General features: G+C 37.6%; 2 protein-coding genes across 2 annotated transcripts; one reads left to right on the forward strand and one right to left on the reverse strand.

The window, feature by feature from the left end:
- Positions 1–523: 523 nt before the first annotated feature.
- On the forward strand, positions 524–2,837 carry LOC145032199 (Tetratricopeptide repeat (TPR)-like superfamily protein). Its single transcript, XM_078980929.1, has one exon. The coding sequence runs from the start codon at positions 601–603 to the stop codon at positions 2,605–2,607; it is 2,007 nt and encodes a 668-aa protein (XP_078837055.1). The 5' UTR covers positions 524–600; the 3' UTR covers positions 2,608–2,837.
- Positions 2,838–16,692: 13,855 nt separating this feature from the next.
- TRX2 (thioredoxin 2) lies at positions 16,693–17,779 on the reverse strand. Its single transcript, XM_078980931.1, has 2 exons — positions 17,411–17,779; positions 16,693–16,966 (listed from the first exon to the last, which is right to left on the reverse strand). The coding sequence occupies exons 1-2, from the start codon at positions 17,681–17,683 to the stop codon at positions 16,817–16,819; spliced, it is 423 nt and encodes a 140-aa protein (XP_078837057.1). The 5' UTR covers positions 17,684–17,779; the 3' UTR covers positions 16,693–16,816.
- Positions 17,780–18,104: the final 325 nt, after the last annotated feature.

Genomic DNA, 18,104 nt, shown 5'->3' on the forward strand with positions numbered 1-18,104 from the left:
TATAGTCGTTGATAATGATGAAAATGAGATTCCAACACATGGTAGTGCAGTGGACCGTGAATAAATGACCCAGTTACGAGATGAAATTATCGAGCAGTTGATGCAGAATATGAAATGATAATTATTAAAGTTTGGTTGTATGAATTTTATTTCAAATTGTTATTGTAAGACTAATTTGGTTATATGGATTTATTTCCATATTTTAAACTAGACTTATTAGATTTTCGGTATTGAAAAGCTATTTTCGGTTTATAAAATTAGTTTATTTTAAATTTTTGATATTTGTATGACTTTGTAGATGTTAAAAAACAAACACGTTTTTTATTGCAGTCTGTAACCATTTGGTCCATGTCTTCTGTTGCAGAAGATTGCAGAAGTCGTCCACAAACTTCGTAAATTTTTGTTTCAGAAAAACAACACCTTAGTCTTTTAGATATGTTGATTAAATTCTTTAAATGTTATTTAAAAACAAGAAACGGGTAAAAGTTGGCATACTTAAAAATCAAAGGGTGCACTTAAACTAATGAAAAATTCTAGCGGGTCAAATCCAAACAACCACCGCAATTAGAGAGAACGGCGCCGCTCCGGAGAAACCGTGAGATGATGTACATGGATGCGTCGTCACTGACTACTGCTTCCATACCTTACATCGCAGTCAACTTACACAGCTTCTTGCCGTCGACGAGTCACCGGAAAAAACTACACCACCGTTCAGTATTCGTCGTAATCTCCAGTTCCTCAACCAAAGATATATGGCGGAAGCCCTCAAAGTCCACAACTCTAAAACCGTCATCTTTTCTCCAACCTTATCGTCGAAGACCAGAAACGGGTCACTTAGATCACAGCGTAGACATGGACGAACTGGTATCATCTATCAATCAAACATCAAACGAGCACGAACTGTTCGCTTTATTGTCTCCTTACAAAACCCGACAACTTTCAATACGGTTCATGGTGACCCTCCTTTCCCGTGAAACCGATTGGCAACGATCATTAGCACTGCTTGACTGGATAAATGAACAAGCTTTATACACCCCTTCAGTCTACGCGTATAACGTGGTCTTACGTAATGTGCTTCGAGCAAAGCAGTGGCAGATTGCCTACGGACTGTTCGATGAAATGCGTCAAAGAGCACTTTCACCTGATAGGTATACTTACTCCACTTTAATCACGCATTTCGGGAAAGAAGGTAAGTTCGACGACGCGTTATCTTGGCTACAGAAGATGGAACATGATCATGTATCCGGCGATCTTGTACTATACAGCAACCTGATTGAGTTGTCTCGTAAACTATGTGATTATTCTAAAGCCATATCAATCTTCTCTAGATTAAAACAATCAGGTATCTCCCCTGACCTCGTAGCTTACAATTCCATGATCAACGTATTTGGAAAAGCAAAACTATTTCGTGAAGCTCGATTGCTACTTCAAGAAATGAGATCAGCTGGAGTTACACCTGATACAGTAAGCTACTCTACACTCTTAAGCATATACACCGAGAATCAAAAATACCTAGAAGCTTTATCAATATTCTCAGAAATGAAAGAAATGAACTGTTTCCCTGACCTTACAACCTGCAACATCATGATAGATGTATATGGTCAACTAGATATGGCTAAAGAAGCAGATAGATTATTTTGGGGCATGAGGAAGATGGGAATCGAACCAAATGTGGTAAGTTACAACACCCTTTTAAGAGTTTATGGTGAAGCCGAACTTTTTGGGGAAGCCATACATTTATTCAGATTAATGCAGAGAAAAGATATCAGCCAAAACGTTGTTACTTACAACACTATGATCAAGATTTATGGAAAAACACTCGAACATGAGAAAGCTAATAATCTTATTCTAGAAATGCAAAGTAAAGGGATAGAACCAAATGCCATAACATATTCAACCATCATTTCTATATGGGATAAATCAGGGAAGTTGGATAAAGCTGCAATTTTGTTCCAGAAACTAAGAAGCTCTGGTGTTGAAATTGATCAAGTTCTTTATCAAACCATGATTGTAGCTTATGAAAGAGCTGGTTTAATTGGGCATGCAAAAAGATTGCTTCATGAACTTAAACACCCGGATAATATTCCTCGAGCTACAGCCATTACAATTCTTGCTGGAGCGGGTCGGGTCGAAGAGGCTACATGGGTTTTTCGCCAGGCGTATAATTTTGGAGAGATTAAGGATATATCGGTGTATGCATGTATGATTGATTTATTTTCAAGAAACCGAAAGTATTCTAGTGTGATTGATGTGTTTGATAAGATGAGAAAAGCAGGGTTTTTTCCTGATGGGAATGTGATTGGGCTTGTGTTAAATGCGTATGGGAAGTTGAGGGAGTTTGAGAAAGCAAATGGTGTGTATGTTGAGATGCAGGATGAAGGGTGTGTTTTTCAAGATGAAGTGCATTTTCAGATGTTGAGTCTTTATGGTGCGAAAAGGGATTTTGAGAAGGTGGAGTTGTTGTTTGAGAGATTGGAATGTGATTCTAATGTTAATAAGAAGGAATTGTATCTTGTTGTTGCTAGTGTTTATGAAAGGGCGAATAGGTTGAATGATGCTTCGAGAATTGTCAATAGAATGAAGGACATGGGACTTTTGAGATCATAGATAAACCGTGTTTGTTCAACGTGCTTGGAAGGATCATGGTAGATGAAAGGTACCAAACACAAAGGAAATTGCATCTTCCTGTTTGAAGATTCAAAATTTTCTTAATTGGACATGTATTTTTCAAAAAGTTTATGTTGATCCATGTACAAATGATTATAGCATGCTTTAAGTTGTTTGATTAATCATGTAATTTCCTTGACACAAATGGTAAATTATTTTGACTTCCTACAGACTTACACATTGTAATAATTAAAAAAAAAATTGTGTTGCGTATATTGGCAATGAAAGTAAAGTATGTTGCTATTTCTTGAATTAGTCCATAAGATTACTAGCTAATTAATGGTTAGCCGATTTTAATTTGAAAGATAGTGGATTAAAATAATCATAGACTTGAAAATTTTAGTAATTTAGTTTAAGTTTAAAAACATCAAGGGTTATTGTCATTGTTGCCCAATTAATATAATGCATAATATTTTCCCTAGACTTTATTGATTCGGCCGTGAGGTATATGTAGTGTACATGAGGTAGAACTAAACACAATATTTAAACTTAGGTACCTACACTCTATACATGTATAATAAATAGAATATACACGACTAATACATCCCCACAGTCGAAATTACAAGAGGTCTGATGTTGAGACTAGATCTGAAATCTTCAAACAATACGCATGGAAGGCCTTTGGTGAAAATATCTACAATCTAAAAACATGAAGGCACATGTAAAACGCAAACTTCACCCCTGGCGGCTTTTTCCCTCACGAAGTGAATATCAATTTCTATGTGCTTCGTACGTTGATGCTGAACTGGGTTGTCGGGGAGATAAACTGCACTGATATTGTTGCAATACACATGTCTTTAGGCGGGGTGTGGAATAGCTCACATAGCATGCTACATATCCAGCATGTCTCTAAGACAACATTGGCGACTCCTCGGTACTCGGCTTCAGCACTAGATCTCGAGATTGTAGTTTGACGCTTGGAGGGCCATGAAAGTTAGTTATTACCCATGAAGTTGCAGAAACCGGAGGTTGAACGACAGGTGTTCGGACAACCTGCCCGATCTGCGTCGGTGTAGGAAAGTAGAGATGTGGTAGTGGATCGGGTGTTAGTGATTTTAATGGCACTAGGACATTTTGTGTAATTGCAACTTACATGTGAGCTAAGAGGCTTTGTAATTTGTACTCTAATATATGTTTGGGTATGTATGGAGTGCACGCATGTATAAGATGGAATTAGAAGCCGGATCGATGACAAGGTGGGGGTGTGGAGGCAGCGCCCCTGGGTTCGGGGTTTCCAAAGGGGTAGCGCCCTTTTGGCGGGGTCTAGGGGTAGCGCCCCTAGCAGGGTCCAAGGGGCAAAGCCCCTAGCTAGATACATCTGTACCGACTAAGATCTTGAGGGTGATTAATGATAAAACTAACTAAGATCTTCAGTTTTGGAAACCATTGATTTCCTCATTAATTTTGGATTCCCTTGATTTGTATTCAAAGAAACCCATGACGGCCAACCCTAAATACAAAACCCTACTTCTTGTTTTCTATATAAAAACAACTCTCCTCTTTGAAGGGATATACCTTTTAGCTCTCGTTTTTCTTCATACGGACTCATAATTCTCTTGCAATTTGGCTTACGTTTTCTGTGCCTAAATTCGTAAGTGTCCTCTTGGGATTATCGTAGGCTGAATTTCTTGTAACCCATGCATAGGTTAGAAATATTAGTTCAGAAAGTGTTTACACAATCCAATGGGTATCCAGATTTCCACTATAAACCCTACCCAATTTCTGACGTCAAGTTAGTGTCAAACCGTGAAACAATAATACCTCGAATGCACTATAATATTTGTATGAGGGTAGTGAAATGTGCTGTGAGTGGGGAATGCATGTGCATGCAAACCTGTTGTATTGCATAGTTGATTTCAGGGCAAGTAAATGTTAGGTATTGTAGTGCTCCTGCTAGTTGCTGAAATTTAGTTGGGTTGTCAATTAATTTCTCATCATCTTTGTTGAGTTTGGATGAGCTGTAAACAAGAGTATGAAGCGTTTACAGTGTTCAAAACCTGATCTGCAAAGAACCTCAGTGGCGTATTGTTGTTGAGATAGAAATAAGGAGCCATCCCGATTGTGTGTGACAACAATACCAAGGAAAAAGTTGAGCGGACCGAGGTCTTTCATAGCAAATTCAGAGGCAAAAAGGTTCATCAATTTCTGGCAAAACTCATGGGATGATGTTACCAAGAGTATATCATCAACGTATAGTAGTAGATAGGTTGTATGACTACCACGTTGAAAGATAAAAAATGAGTGGTTTAATCGACTATGTGTAAAACCGAGATTATAGACATAATATGCCAAGCGTTGATACCATGCCCTTAGGGCTTCTTTTAAACCATATAGCGACTTCTTTAGGAGACACACATTATTCGGGAACCGGGTATCTCGAAAACCCATCGGTTGGTGCATGTATACTGTTTCATGTAGATTCTCATGGAGAAAGGCGTTTTTTCTCGAAAACCCATCGGTTGGTATCTCGAAAACCCATCGGTTGGTGCATGTATACAAACCAGTAGCAACTCTCCACCAATCCTTCGCTCCGGAACTCAAAATGTTCAGAGCGCACCTAACTTTTTGGTCAGGTGGGCAAGATCAAGTGAAGAAACACCCCTTAATGTCAGACAGCCACCTCATGGCTATGATCGGGTCCTGAACTCCATTAAATTCGAGGGGCTTCATATTGTCGAAGTCTCGATACTATAAGACTCTCCTAGTACCAACCCAGCAGTGGCAACGGTTGTGGTGGCTGCAACAACAACATCCTCTTCTTGAAGAATCTCCCTAATCATATCCTCGGACACAACTAACCCACCCTGACTGCCAGCTCCAGATCTCGATATGGATCCAGCCTCAAATCGTGTCGTCATAACCATACTGAAAATAAACCAGGGAGATATCAGATAACATGTATATCATATCATGGAACCAACTCTTAACAAAGCCCTAGGGGTTATGACTTCCTTGTTACACGTACAGATCATGTGCTTTCGGTAGTACGAGCTTATACTACCTTCCACACCTACCCATATTTGTCTCAATGATCATCAAAACAACAATAACGATATATACTAACATACGCATACATGGAATCCTCACACCCTAGAGGAAGGCTAAACATCTCGAGACTGGCCGGCTGACCCCTCACAACTCATCCATGAAACTTCCACCAACCCTGCAACACTCGTGTATGCTAATCATACCTAACATTGGACCTTATAGACAGTCGAATATATGATCCTACCTTAAGCCCTTCATCATACATGAATAGGATTAATGCTAAACCAAACATTCTCAGGCTATAGAATCTTAGTTATGTATAACCATGATGCATACACTAAGTAACTACAGTAATGATGTTAATTTCATATGAAGAAGAACCCTAGGCTATCAGGCACCATATAACCAGGTAATTCTATCATGCAAATTCCTGAAGATCCCTAGCCTATCACAAGTATGTTGTTTTAACATATCACAATATCAAATAACAACATGGTAATTTAGGTTCTACTTACTAGCTCTGGCTGATCGTACACATTGTATGCTTTTTGAAAACACTTTGAAAATCGTTTTTAAAATATTTTTCCTTTAGTTTGAGATTGGATTCACACGAGTGTTCCTCCAATTAACTCAAACCAAAGCTATGATACCAACTTGTAACATCCATAAAAATCATGAAAATTTTAAACTTTTAAAACCAACCCAAAATCATAAATTGTTTACAACATAGTTTTCAAAACATAATTAGTATCAGAGTTTTCCAAAATCATAATTCAAACAGTAGGATGTGTACGGTAACGCGATCGCCTGAAATACCTAAAACATAAGCTAAAACTGTAAGGCCAAAGCTTAGTGAGATCCCCCAAAGTACCAGACATATGTTAGTCTGGCATGCTCTACTCAACCCTTAGCTTGTATCTGGAATGCTCATGAGCCCTCTATATGATTCTGGCATGCCCTACCCGGCCCTCAGCTCATATCTGGATTGCTCCAGGGTATTTTGGCTACTGCACGGAGCAATACAACCTTAACCCAACCCAAACATTGTGTCGACATATAACAGATACTAACATATACAGATAATCATACAGACAGTATCACATGTAGTCCTACCGATCTACTAGACTAGCATATCAAAACTAGCATGCATATCTATTCCATACTCAACATATCAACGAATATCATGTTATCAAACCAATGGGTAGGCCTTCGTGCCTTCGACCCGTAAGTATATTGAGGAAAACTCACCTCGCAAACTAGACAAAATCTTAAGGAAATCTCAACTCCAAAACTCATCTCCTACTACCTCCTATTCCAACCAAATGACCAAACTCAATTAGAATTCCCAGAATACCCTTAAGGTTAACTGGTCAAACCCATTAAGTCAGCTGAGTCAACCTAGCCGAGTCAACCCAACCGAGTCATCCAACCGCGCTGACATGGTGTTAGTACGTAGGGCGTACTTCGTAGGTACGTTGGGCGTAATCCAACCCTTGCAGTTGACCACCATCGGGGTGGTTAACCTCATACGTGGGGCGTACTCCAAGTATGTGGGACGTATCCTCGCAAACTCCAAAACCTCCTTAAGAGTTTAATGGCTTAAGCTCTTACGCCCCAACTTCATATCCATGACCAAAACACACTCTAGAGCCATAAAGTTTCAAACTTTATGACATTACATGTCTAATAAGAGCTTAAATCAATGTCTTAATCCATTAAGACATTCTACAAGATGTATGGAGCAATTTTAACCAATGGGCCTTTATTTTTATGGCTAAGGACCCCTCCTAGGGTCTGAAAGGACAACTCAAAACGTCCAGAATATGTCATGCTCAAGATGAGACTTTTGGGACCAAAAAAGGACACAAAAACACCCATAAACAAGATCTAGTAAACTAGCCATCAAGGTATGAACTTTATACTTTGAAATGATGGAGAATGGTGCAAAACTTCCAGATCCAAGATGCTTCTTCCCTCCAAGATGAGCTTGGTTCCTTCCTTCTTCTTCTAAGCACACAAACACACACTTTAATACTTGAAATGGTTTCACAAGGTGGTTCTAGGGTTATAATCACAAAAGAGAGGGTGGAGGTTGTTAAGGTGAAGGGAAATGAGGCCATAAGGATGCTTAAATACCATTCAAACCCTAAAAGTTAGGGTTTCCTCATTTAGCAAGTACCCCCCGCATATATAGATGTACACCTAACATACTATGGTGTGCCCTAGTACGCTTAGCGTACACACTATGACACATGGCGTACGCCTCCCTACCAAAATTACTAAAATGCCACTAGGACTCCAATGCATATTTTATTGGACATAGGGACCAAAACGCAATATAATAAAATTAAAGGGTTGAAATTAAAGTACCTTAACATCGGGATGTTACAAGATCAATAATGGAAGAAAGTGATTAGGGTTTCTTTGGGGCTTAAGGGAATTGATGGAGGCTGAGGATGAGCAAAAACTAGCCTCCTCACTCCTTTAAATAGGGAGCAAAGCCTAAAAAATAGGGTTTTCATGCCAGCCATCACCACATCATGGCTAATACTGCCACGTTGTGGTGATTTGAATGAACACGTGACCCATTTCTCCTCGCCACGTCATGTTGTGTGACATCCCCAAAATCACGGCCAGAAAAGACCGATTTTGTTTATGCTTTATAAAAATCAGAGTACTTCATTTTATAAAAAGGTTGCGGAATTTGTTCCCAGAAAAACATGGTAAATACGTTATTAAAACATTTTCGAAGAAACGTATTTATTTCATTTTAAAACGTTTGGGATGTCATCGTTAATACAGGAACATAAGTATAAACAGAACTTGCAATTATTCACACTAGTGGTCTACATCTCTTTAAATCTCTCAGTGTAATGTCACTTCATATCAACACCTGTGATATAAATAAACTGAGTGGGTCAGGTTGGGAAACCTGGTGAGCACATAGGGATTTCAATCCCACAATGTTATACCATATATATAGTTTAAAATTTACAAAATATACAATTTCACCATACATATATATAAACAACTCTTATCCCACCCCGTCGATCCTCGCAACGAGGCTATCCATACTCTCGGACCTAAGATTAGTCGTTTTACCTACTCCATACTCTCGGATCAGAAATGAACGAATTTACCAAATCCATACTCTCGGACTATGGACGAATGACTAATCCATACTCTCGGATTAAAGATGAATGATTATGCCTAATCCATACTCTCGGACTAGGGACAATAGCTAATCCATACTCTCGGATTAACGACGAATGATTATGCCTAATCCATATTCTCGGACTAGGGACAATGACTATGTCTAATCCATACTCCCGGATAAGTGACATATACTAACTTCTATTCTCTGAGTTTAACTCACTTGTACTCGTAAGAATATACTTCCCAATATTCCTCATATTTAATTTAGGTCTACTCTTTATCCTAAATTATCAAATATAATCAGGTATGTTCTTTAACACGAATTTCAAGCAGCATCAATTAACTCGCACATAAACATATAATTAATACTTCAAGCAATACTTGTATTAAAATCATGTTCATGAAAGGGACTATGCACTCACCTGAGAAGGTGGTGACTCGGTACTCGGACAGCGCTTCGTTTACTTTAAAATAATTTCCTTCGACAAAACCTAGTATTATCACCAATAGATTTTAGTCTATTATTCGCCGAGACTAATTAATAGTCTAGCTATTATTACTATTATATAAGCGTTAAAAAAAATACTTATATAACCCATAATAATAGCCCAAGTATTTATTATATGTTCTTAATAACGTTAATATAATTAAATAAAAACTATATTAAAAATAGCGTAGGCGTAGCTCACTTACAGCGGGTTTTATAGAAAACCAGGCTTTGCTTGGAGCAGCGTTTCCGAGCTGAAAATCTCTTCTTCTTGGAGCCGTCGAGCACTCCGGGGCTTCCGCCTCGTGCTAGGGAGGTTCCCTAGGCTTTTCGAGGGATTTCGGGGCTAGAGAGAGGTTCTAGAGAGAGAGTAAAGAGAAGAAAGAATGGAAAAGGTGTGAAGAAAATGAGGGTGAGAGAGGTGGTATTTATAGGGTGAAAATGGCTGAACTTGGTGCCACATGTCACCATCTAGTGGCAAGACTTGGGGAGAAAGCAATGGCCAAGATTGTGCCACATCACCCATTTTCGCACAACACACTTCCGACTTCTAAAATCCGTAACTTTCACATACGACCTCCGTTTTTGACGTTCTTTATATCCACGCGTAGGTAAAAATAATATCTACAACTTTCATTTTGACTCCATCGGCTAATTCTCGACCGATCTTAAATTTAACAGTACGAGGCGTTTAGACTGTTAAATGACCGCGAAGAATTCGTAACTCCTTCATACGGACTCCGTTTTCGTCTGTCTTTTTACCGTTGAGTTCCTATTAATGAGATCTTCAACTCTCATTTATTTCACGTAAGCCAAAAACCGCTCGAACTAAAATTCGAGTTTCGGGCTGTACACTACTAAGCCGAATCTTAGAAAAATCATAACCTCCTCATACGAAGTCAGATTTGGGCGTTCTTTTTATCGACGCTCTTAGTTTAACATATTCTACGACTTTTGTTTAGATTGCTAAGGCTAAAAAGTCTTCTATCGTAAATTCACTATTTACGTCTTCCGGTGCCGTGCCGTGCCGGTTTTGCCGTAAAACTTCGGCGGGCCATAACTTCTTCGTTATAACTCGGATTTCGGCGTTATTTATATGTACGGAAACCTTGTCACATATTCTAAAACTTGGTTAAGACTATTCATTATAAATAATCTTTTGTCGAAAAGTCATTTTTGACCCCTATTGCCTCTAAATTGACTAGCCCAGATCTGCGGGCGTTACATGTTGGTGCCTCCATCACGTTGTAGTAATCCTTAAAGTGACAATTTGATTACAAACAATGTACCTCAATATCCGGGCGTTACATGGGACTTATGGGAGATAGGATAAGTCCATAGAAAGTTTGTATAGTCAATAAAAAACAACACATAATATCGATGACCACTGAAAGAAGAAACTGACGAGGTCCAAACATCACTGTGTATAATGTCAAAGGGAGAAACAGTAACTGTAGGAGATAAATGGAAATGTAATATGTTTTCCCATAACACACGATTATCAAAAAGAAGTAGAGTTTTTATGACAAAAAAGGAAATGACAAGGAATTATTCAAACAACGAAACACATTAACTCCCAGGTATCCCAAAAAAATATGCCAGATATCTTGGTTTATTGCAACAAGAGTTGAAGGAGACTTGAGTGGAGGGGTTGACTTGAGTGTAAGTGAATAAAGATCAATGGAGCTATTGCAGCGAATAAGAGGCATCCGGGTCCACAAGTCCTTCACAAGAAAATCATTTAGGTCAAATTCGATTAAACATTATTATTGGTTGTGAAACGAATACAGAAAGTAAGTTTTTAATCAGATTAGGAACATAAAGAACTTGATTAAGACGAAGGGGGGAGGACAGGGTGGGGTAATGATATGATTATCAGTGCCTTGGATTGGAAGGTACGTGCCATTACCTATAATGATATTTCGAAAATTACTCTTATTATATGAAGAGAAAGTACCTGAATTGTTTGTCATGTGAGATGTTGTGCCAGTGTCAAGGTACTAATTCTGGTCTGGAGAGTTAAGAATCATTATGTGAAAATCTTATTCCAAATGAGTAGAAGTGTAGGAGTGTTATGAGGTATTATGATCTTGTAGTTGTGGTGGTTGAGGGCCAAGTAAACCTGGAGCAATAAAGGGTTGTGATTGTGATGATCATGGCTGAGTGGTAGGATGGGGAAAAGGCGGTGTGTTTTGAGCAAGAAACCATGCGTGAGGAGAAAAGTTTCAAGATGGTCGAGGAGTCCACTGAGGTTGATTCTGCTAGAAGGGAGCAGGATTCCATTATTAAAATTGTTAGTGTTGTCCACAGTTGCCACCTATGTAGTTACCACCTCGTCTGCCACGACCACAACCTCTAATGCCTTTTCTACGTCCACGTTCCCTATTGACATTGTTGTAGTAGTTTGTAAGGTAAGGGGGGAGTATGTTGAGTCTAAGCGTTGAGGGCAGATGCATCAGCAACAACATATTGGGTTGCATGATTTGCCTTACGTGTTTCCTCCAAGATAAGACAAGAGTGTGCTTCATAGAATTTTGAAAGAGGCTTGGTTTGTTAGATAATCATGGTGATCCCTTCATATGCATCTGTAACACCAGCAATAAGTTGTAAGATGAGTCGTTGATTAGTGATAGGGGCGTCAACATTGGAAAGTTGATTAGAGATCATCTTTAACGCATGACAGTAAGTAGAGCAATTTGAGAAATTTGCAAGCTTTGCGGTGACTAGTTTTGTGTTCCAAGTAGAGAGCACGCTCATTCTGGTTGTCTTGAAAAATACTCTTGAGGGCTGCTCATGTATGCACTGCACTAGATTTCAGTTTTAGAATAGTTTTGAGGAGTTCATTCGAGATAATATTATAGATCCATTGGATGACAATGGCATCTAATCGATTCCATAGATCAGGATCCATCGGTTTGGGATTTGTTGGTTTATCAGCACTAGTTTTATCAATAATGGAGGAGGAGATGATTGCAACTTTCGGTTCGATGTGTTCAATGAGCTGGAATGAACGATAATGGATTATACATAACTCATCCCATGAAGTATATTGAGTGCTTTCCGTCTCGAGAGTAATCGTAATAATTTTTTGGATATTAGTGATCATGAGAGTCGGGTGTAATTTTTCTGCCATAGGGAGAGAGAACGAAAGTAAGAGAAGGAGATAGAGATTATGAAGGAATGATGGCTGGTAGGGTTTGGTTTTCAGAGAGGGAGCTCTGATACCATAATATAATGCATAATATTTTCCCTTGACTTTATTGATCCAACCGTGAGGTATATATAGTGTACATGAGGTTTACCTGAAATATTTACACTTAGCTACCTACACTCTGTACAAATACAATATACATAATATACACGACTAATACCAATAACTAATTAACTATCACTTCTGGCCTAATTTGGTTGCTAAAGTTTATTCTCGTATTATGGATCCCCAAACTCTTAATTTACCTAGACTTTGTATCCAATTTCATCAGGTTTAGGAGGAAGAAAATGTACATGTGGCACCATATTGACCACATTATTTCCAACATGGTACCTAATTTATAACTTAATTACTAGGCTTCCCCACCCCAATACTTTTATATTCATTGTTGATGTGTGTATTTTTATACATATATATATATATATATATCATATTTTCATATTTTAGCCTTTAATATTCTTATTTGGAACTAAAAGGTACTTATAATGCTTTGAATTATAATTTATAGCTATTAGTTGTCGATAGAGTGGAAGAGGAAGGATTGGAACAGAATTTGGGGCTTAGAAGCAAAAAAAAAATTGCTGAAGGCAACCAGTACGCCTAATATAGTGTGAAGTACGCTAAGTGTACTGCTGAGATGATAACTATGTCCCCAACGTAGATACAAGTACACCCAGTGTACTAGTCTTGGGTCCGAAGAATGGATCGGGATGGCTTTCTTAGTACGCACCGCATACACCAACTTACACCCAGCGTACGTAAGTCGGTTCCAAAAGTTGTAAATAGTGAATTCCGGACAACCAGAAGGGGGATTTTGACTACCATTGATCCTTAGTCGACAAGTAACACAGATTTGGCCGTTTTGAGGGTCTAGAAGGCGGTCGGAAGGCTATTCAGCTAACAGGAGGATCTGAAGGATTAGAGAGCGGATTCGTGACGGTAATCATGTGGTTTGTTATCATGACCATGTTTAGCATTCCATTGTGATACTATTATGTTTTTACTTTCTGATTTTGGTATTGAAACCTTTTGATTTGTGTTTATGATTAGATGAAACCTTGATTTATGGATTAATTGCTATATTGGATTGTTTTATTTATGTTTAATTTATCTTATCAAGCTTGTTAAAGGATCCTTACATGTTAATAACAATTATTTTATGTTAATTATTCAGTATATTGAGTTGTATGAACATCTGCTTGATTGCTTGCCTCTTATGATTTTGATGACCATCAAGATTATATGCCTAGGAATAGTGAACATGAAACTAGGGTTAATTAGGAAATAAATAAATTAATGTGTGAGCATGTGTGATGACCAACCACATATGAGTTAATTGAACTAACCAATTTGATTAACTATTATTACGTGAACATTAGGAAACATGTTAGTTTAATCAATTGATCACTGCTTGAATTGACTTGTTTGCTAAAGGACTAGTAATAATGAACATGAACCTAATCATTTTAGAAATCGGTGAACATGAATAAATAAATATGTGTGTGTAATTGTCTATGATTTTAAGATGTAATTTGTCTAAAGCAAAGTACCTAAAGAGATTTGTCTTCCTGCCAGTTTATCGAGATTTGCTATTTAGTTATTTGTTTGAGATTTAATAAAACATTTCTTTATTCCTTTCGTGTGTTTTGTAACCTATAATCAAATATTTTAAATTAATTCACTATCGTTCTCCTTGTGTTCGACACCCTTGCTTATAAAAGCTATACTCTACTCGATTGGGTTCACTACCTGTAAGGTGTGGTTTAGATGCGACAAATTAGGAATTATAAATAAAAAAACTAGTGCATTAAAAATACACATCAATTGTGCCACTCAAGATTAGAAAAAAAACGTTCAAAACCCCTAAATCAGACCTCCCTCAATGGCGTCTTCTTTGAGCACCAACAATAAGATAATGAGCATTAACAACTCTGATGCAGATGAAAGACCATTGTGTGACTGCATGTTACCTTCGATGGAACGTAAGTCATGGTCCATCGAGAATTCAACGCCAAGGTTCTAAATTTGCACTAGTTCACTTGTAAGTATATCTTTGATTTGTGTAAGGTGTCCAACTTAGCTTAAACATGTTATATACGGTGTCTTAAGGGCACATTGAACATATGTTTTTCATAAAAACCTAACTGAAGTTTGTTTAATGTTATTAGAAGCAAACACATAACTATAACTTCTTCAAGTAGTGTAACCCTCCCATTGGACATGATCACTATCGTTTAACTATCTTGGGTCTGAAATAGATGGAAGATAATACTTACGCTGAGAAGCTTCAAAAGAAGGTTACACGATTGGAATAACTACAAAAGAAGTTGGTTGAAAAAAAACTTGGAAAGGAAGATTACCCGGTTAACAATTGAGTTACAAATTACGAGTAACGAAGTCCAAGTTGAAAGCATCAAAAAGGATGATCATTTGCTTTGATGTGTTGTTCTTTTCTGTAGTGGTGAAAGGTTTTAAAGGATCTTGGGATTAGTGTTCTTTACGCCTAGTTCCCAAGTTTAGCAAAGAAAAGAAAAGAAAGTAATGAGAGAAAATAAGAGAAGGGAAAGTGCAAGAAAACTGTATTTGGTATTCCCGAGTTGGCAAGAAATGAAATGAAAATTAAACACTTTGTTCTTTTCTCTCCAAATCCCTCCGGATTGGAAGGAAAGTTAGGAGGAAAAGTTTTCCTTCTATTTCTTTCCACTTCTCTCCTTTAATGATACTCGGGAACACCAATTTCCTTTACGTTCTTCTCATTTTCATCCAGTGCTTTGCTTTTGTGTGTTGTGTAGTTTTGTAGATAATAAGCATGGAGGATTTGATTATTTGAATCCCTGCCCACATTACAAAGCAACTCTCTAGTACAAATAACTTTTAAGAAGCAACCATCAAGCCCAATCTGCCCCTGTTTAACTCCATCGTAAGACCATAATTTAGTTTAGTGTTATACAAGAGTATATCCAGTTTCACAATTAGGCCTATCTCACAATTGGGCCTATGTGTAACATATGCAGGGGTTGGTAGTCATTATATAAAGAAAATAATGCATAATGAAATAAATGTGCATCATGCAACTTAGATAAGAGGTTATAAAAACATTTGGCGTCGGTCTTGGGTAGTGTAGGAGATCGAGAAGACATGCTTTGACACTTACAGAGATACTTGTATAGCACTAAACTAAATTATGGTTATAGAACTTCATAGCACTGTTTTGTTCGCTTTTCAATGATTTAAAGTGAAAAGAGTGTTAATCCCCTGTCCATGAACCCCGAAGCCTAAAACTACATTTGCCTCCATAACACATCACTAATAGTTTTATATTATCATGTTTCTATAACAAAGTTGGTATCCATTGGCTACAACATACTTACATAACATGTGTTTAAGCTGTTTAGGGATCTCAAATATCAAACCTAAAATTGGTTTATGCTTCTTCCAAGGTAAATTATCTTTGAAGATGACATGAACTTCAACTACACGATCAATCTCATCAGATTTATGGTTTTATTCATCCTTCGTCTACTTTAGTTTTTGAATAGGATCTAACTTACTAAAGAATTTGTCAACCCTTGTCTTGTTCAAACAATTGATTTCATTCTCATATTCAAGATCAACTGCCAAGATTTTTGAATAGGATCTAACTTACTCAAGAATTTGTCAATCTTGTCTTGTTCACACAATTGATTTCATCCTCATATTCAAGATCAACTGCCAAGTTATCTGACACACAATGATGATTCTCTTCCCTCTCAATACATGATTACTTACCACTTAATCTTTGTCCTCTTCAAACCATTCCTCTAAAGCATCACCATGGTAGTTAACATAAATGATATTTTAACATCATTAAGGTATGCAGTCTCTATAAAAGCGGCCCGATCTTTAATTTTTCATTTTCAATGCATTAAATATCAGAGTATAGAGGTTGACGAGTACATTAGTAAAGTTTTTCCCATGGCTCTTGCATGAATTGTTCTAGAAGAGTAACGCATTCAATAAAATTCATCCGAACAAAGCCATAATCAATTAACTTATTTGATAAGCATCCAAATAACTCTTGCATTTGTTTTGTTTTAGGTTGCATCGAAACAACAAGAAACAAGGATCGAAGCCAATATCACCATATTATATATTGATAAAGACCTTTATATCAACCAACATCACCAATAATTAATTCAAGTAGTTAAAAAACGTTGGAGAATTCATACTAAACATAAACGATTAATTTATTTGGTACAATTCTGAATTCTGATATCAATTGTGCACAAAATAACTTTTAATCAAACATTAGAGAACAGCGATACGAATCAAGCTGCAAATTTCGGAGCTTCCCTGTTCTGAAGAATCTTCTTCTCCAGTTCATCCTTCTTGGCACCAATAACCCTTCCCACCTCTTTTCCTTGTTTTAGCAATACAATTGTTGGCATTGCCTGCACCCCAAATAGCTGTGCCACATCCTACAATCATCCATCCGTTTTTTTTTTTTTTTTTTTTTTTAAATGCCCAATCTATCTTCATCATTACAATAACGATTTATGTACCCTTGTCTCAATTTGATACAAATTCATCATCGATTTATGTAACCAATTACAGAAAGTGGTAGCAAATTGAAAACACGTAAAAAGTTAACCCTAATATCACTTTGGGAACTCAAGTTCGGGATTCATAGAATTGGAATTGAAGCAAAATCGGTTGATCGACTTCAGATTCTAACTCCACGACTTAAATTCATACGGATCAATTAGGGTTTTTCGCTGACTCGTTGAAATTAAGGTTTAAACCTAAACCTTATTTGTTAGATTAGTTCATTGGAATGGAATTATGAATCGAAATGTTGGATTGACCTAATCGGTTCACCAAACAGTTCCAGATGACTATGATATGATATTAATTAAAAATACCTGTAATTCATCGACATCGATCTTGATGAAGTCGATTTCCTGATATTTGGAAGCGAGAGAACGGATAAAGGGCTCCAACATCTTGCAGGGTCCACACCATGACGCCGAGAAATCTACGACCATCAGTTTGGGGGATTGTTTTGACTGATTGTAATGGAGCTGCCAGCGGTTAGAAGAATGAAATTCGATAACTCGTGATTCCTCCGATGATGTATCGCCGTCGTTGGGGGTCTGTTCTCCTCCTCCCAACAACGCTGACGCCACCGATCCCATGATCTTTTTTTGTTTTTACACACAATACACACACCGTCGAAGCCGAGAGGAAGTATGGACTACGCGGACTTTAACTCATCCAGGCTCCAGCTAGCTTAATATAAAGCTTGGAGTAAATTATAATCCCACAAATCTTCAAAAATGGTCCCTTGGGTTCTTAGGAATATAAGTTTAGTTTTTAAAATTTTCAGTTTGATGAAAAATATTTGTGGTTTTAATTTTTATCATGGTTGTCACTCATCCATAAGTGGTTTCTAGATAGTTCCCACGATGTGACAACCTGCTTACCATGTCGTGGTGAGTGGATTCTTCCCGACTATTTTGTTGAGGAATTGTCACGTCATGGAAGGTATATGACCACTACATGGTGATCAGTTGTGTTGACTTTTTGATCGGTTGGACTTTTGGTCAAACTATGATA

The sequence above is a fragment of the Lactuca saligna genome, chromosome 2, assembly GCF_052625555.1.
Source record: "Lactuca saligna cultivar CGN05327 chromosome 2, ASM5262555v1, whole genome shotgun sequence".
NCBI lineage: Eukaryota > Viridiplantae > Streptophyta > Magnoliopsida > Asterales > Asteraceae > Lactuca > Lactuca saligna.

What these genes read in the sequence shown, in the direction of transcription:
- LOC145032199 (XM_078980929.1), top strand. Translation starts at nt 601, where the DNA reads ATGATGTACATGGATGCGTCGTCACTGACTACTGCTTCCATACCTTAC.
- TRX2 (XM_078980931.1), bottom strand. Translation starts at nt 17,683, where the DNA reads ATGGGATCGGTGGCGTCAGCGTTGTTGGGAGGAGGAGAACAGACCCCC. An exon ending in TCGATGTCGATGAATTACAG is followed by an intron (nt 16,967 to 17,410) that starts GTATTTTTAATT and finishes GGATGATTGTAG; the next exon opens with GATGTGGCACAGCTATTTGG.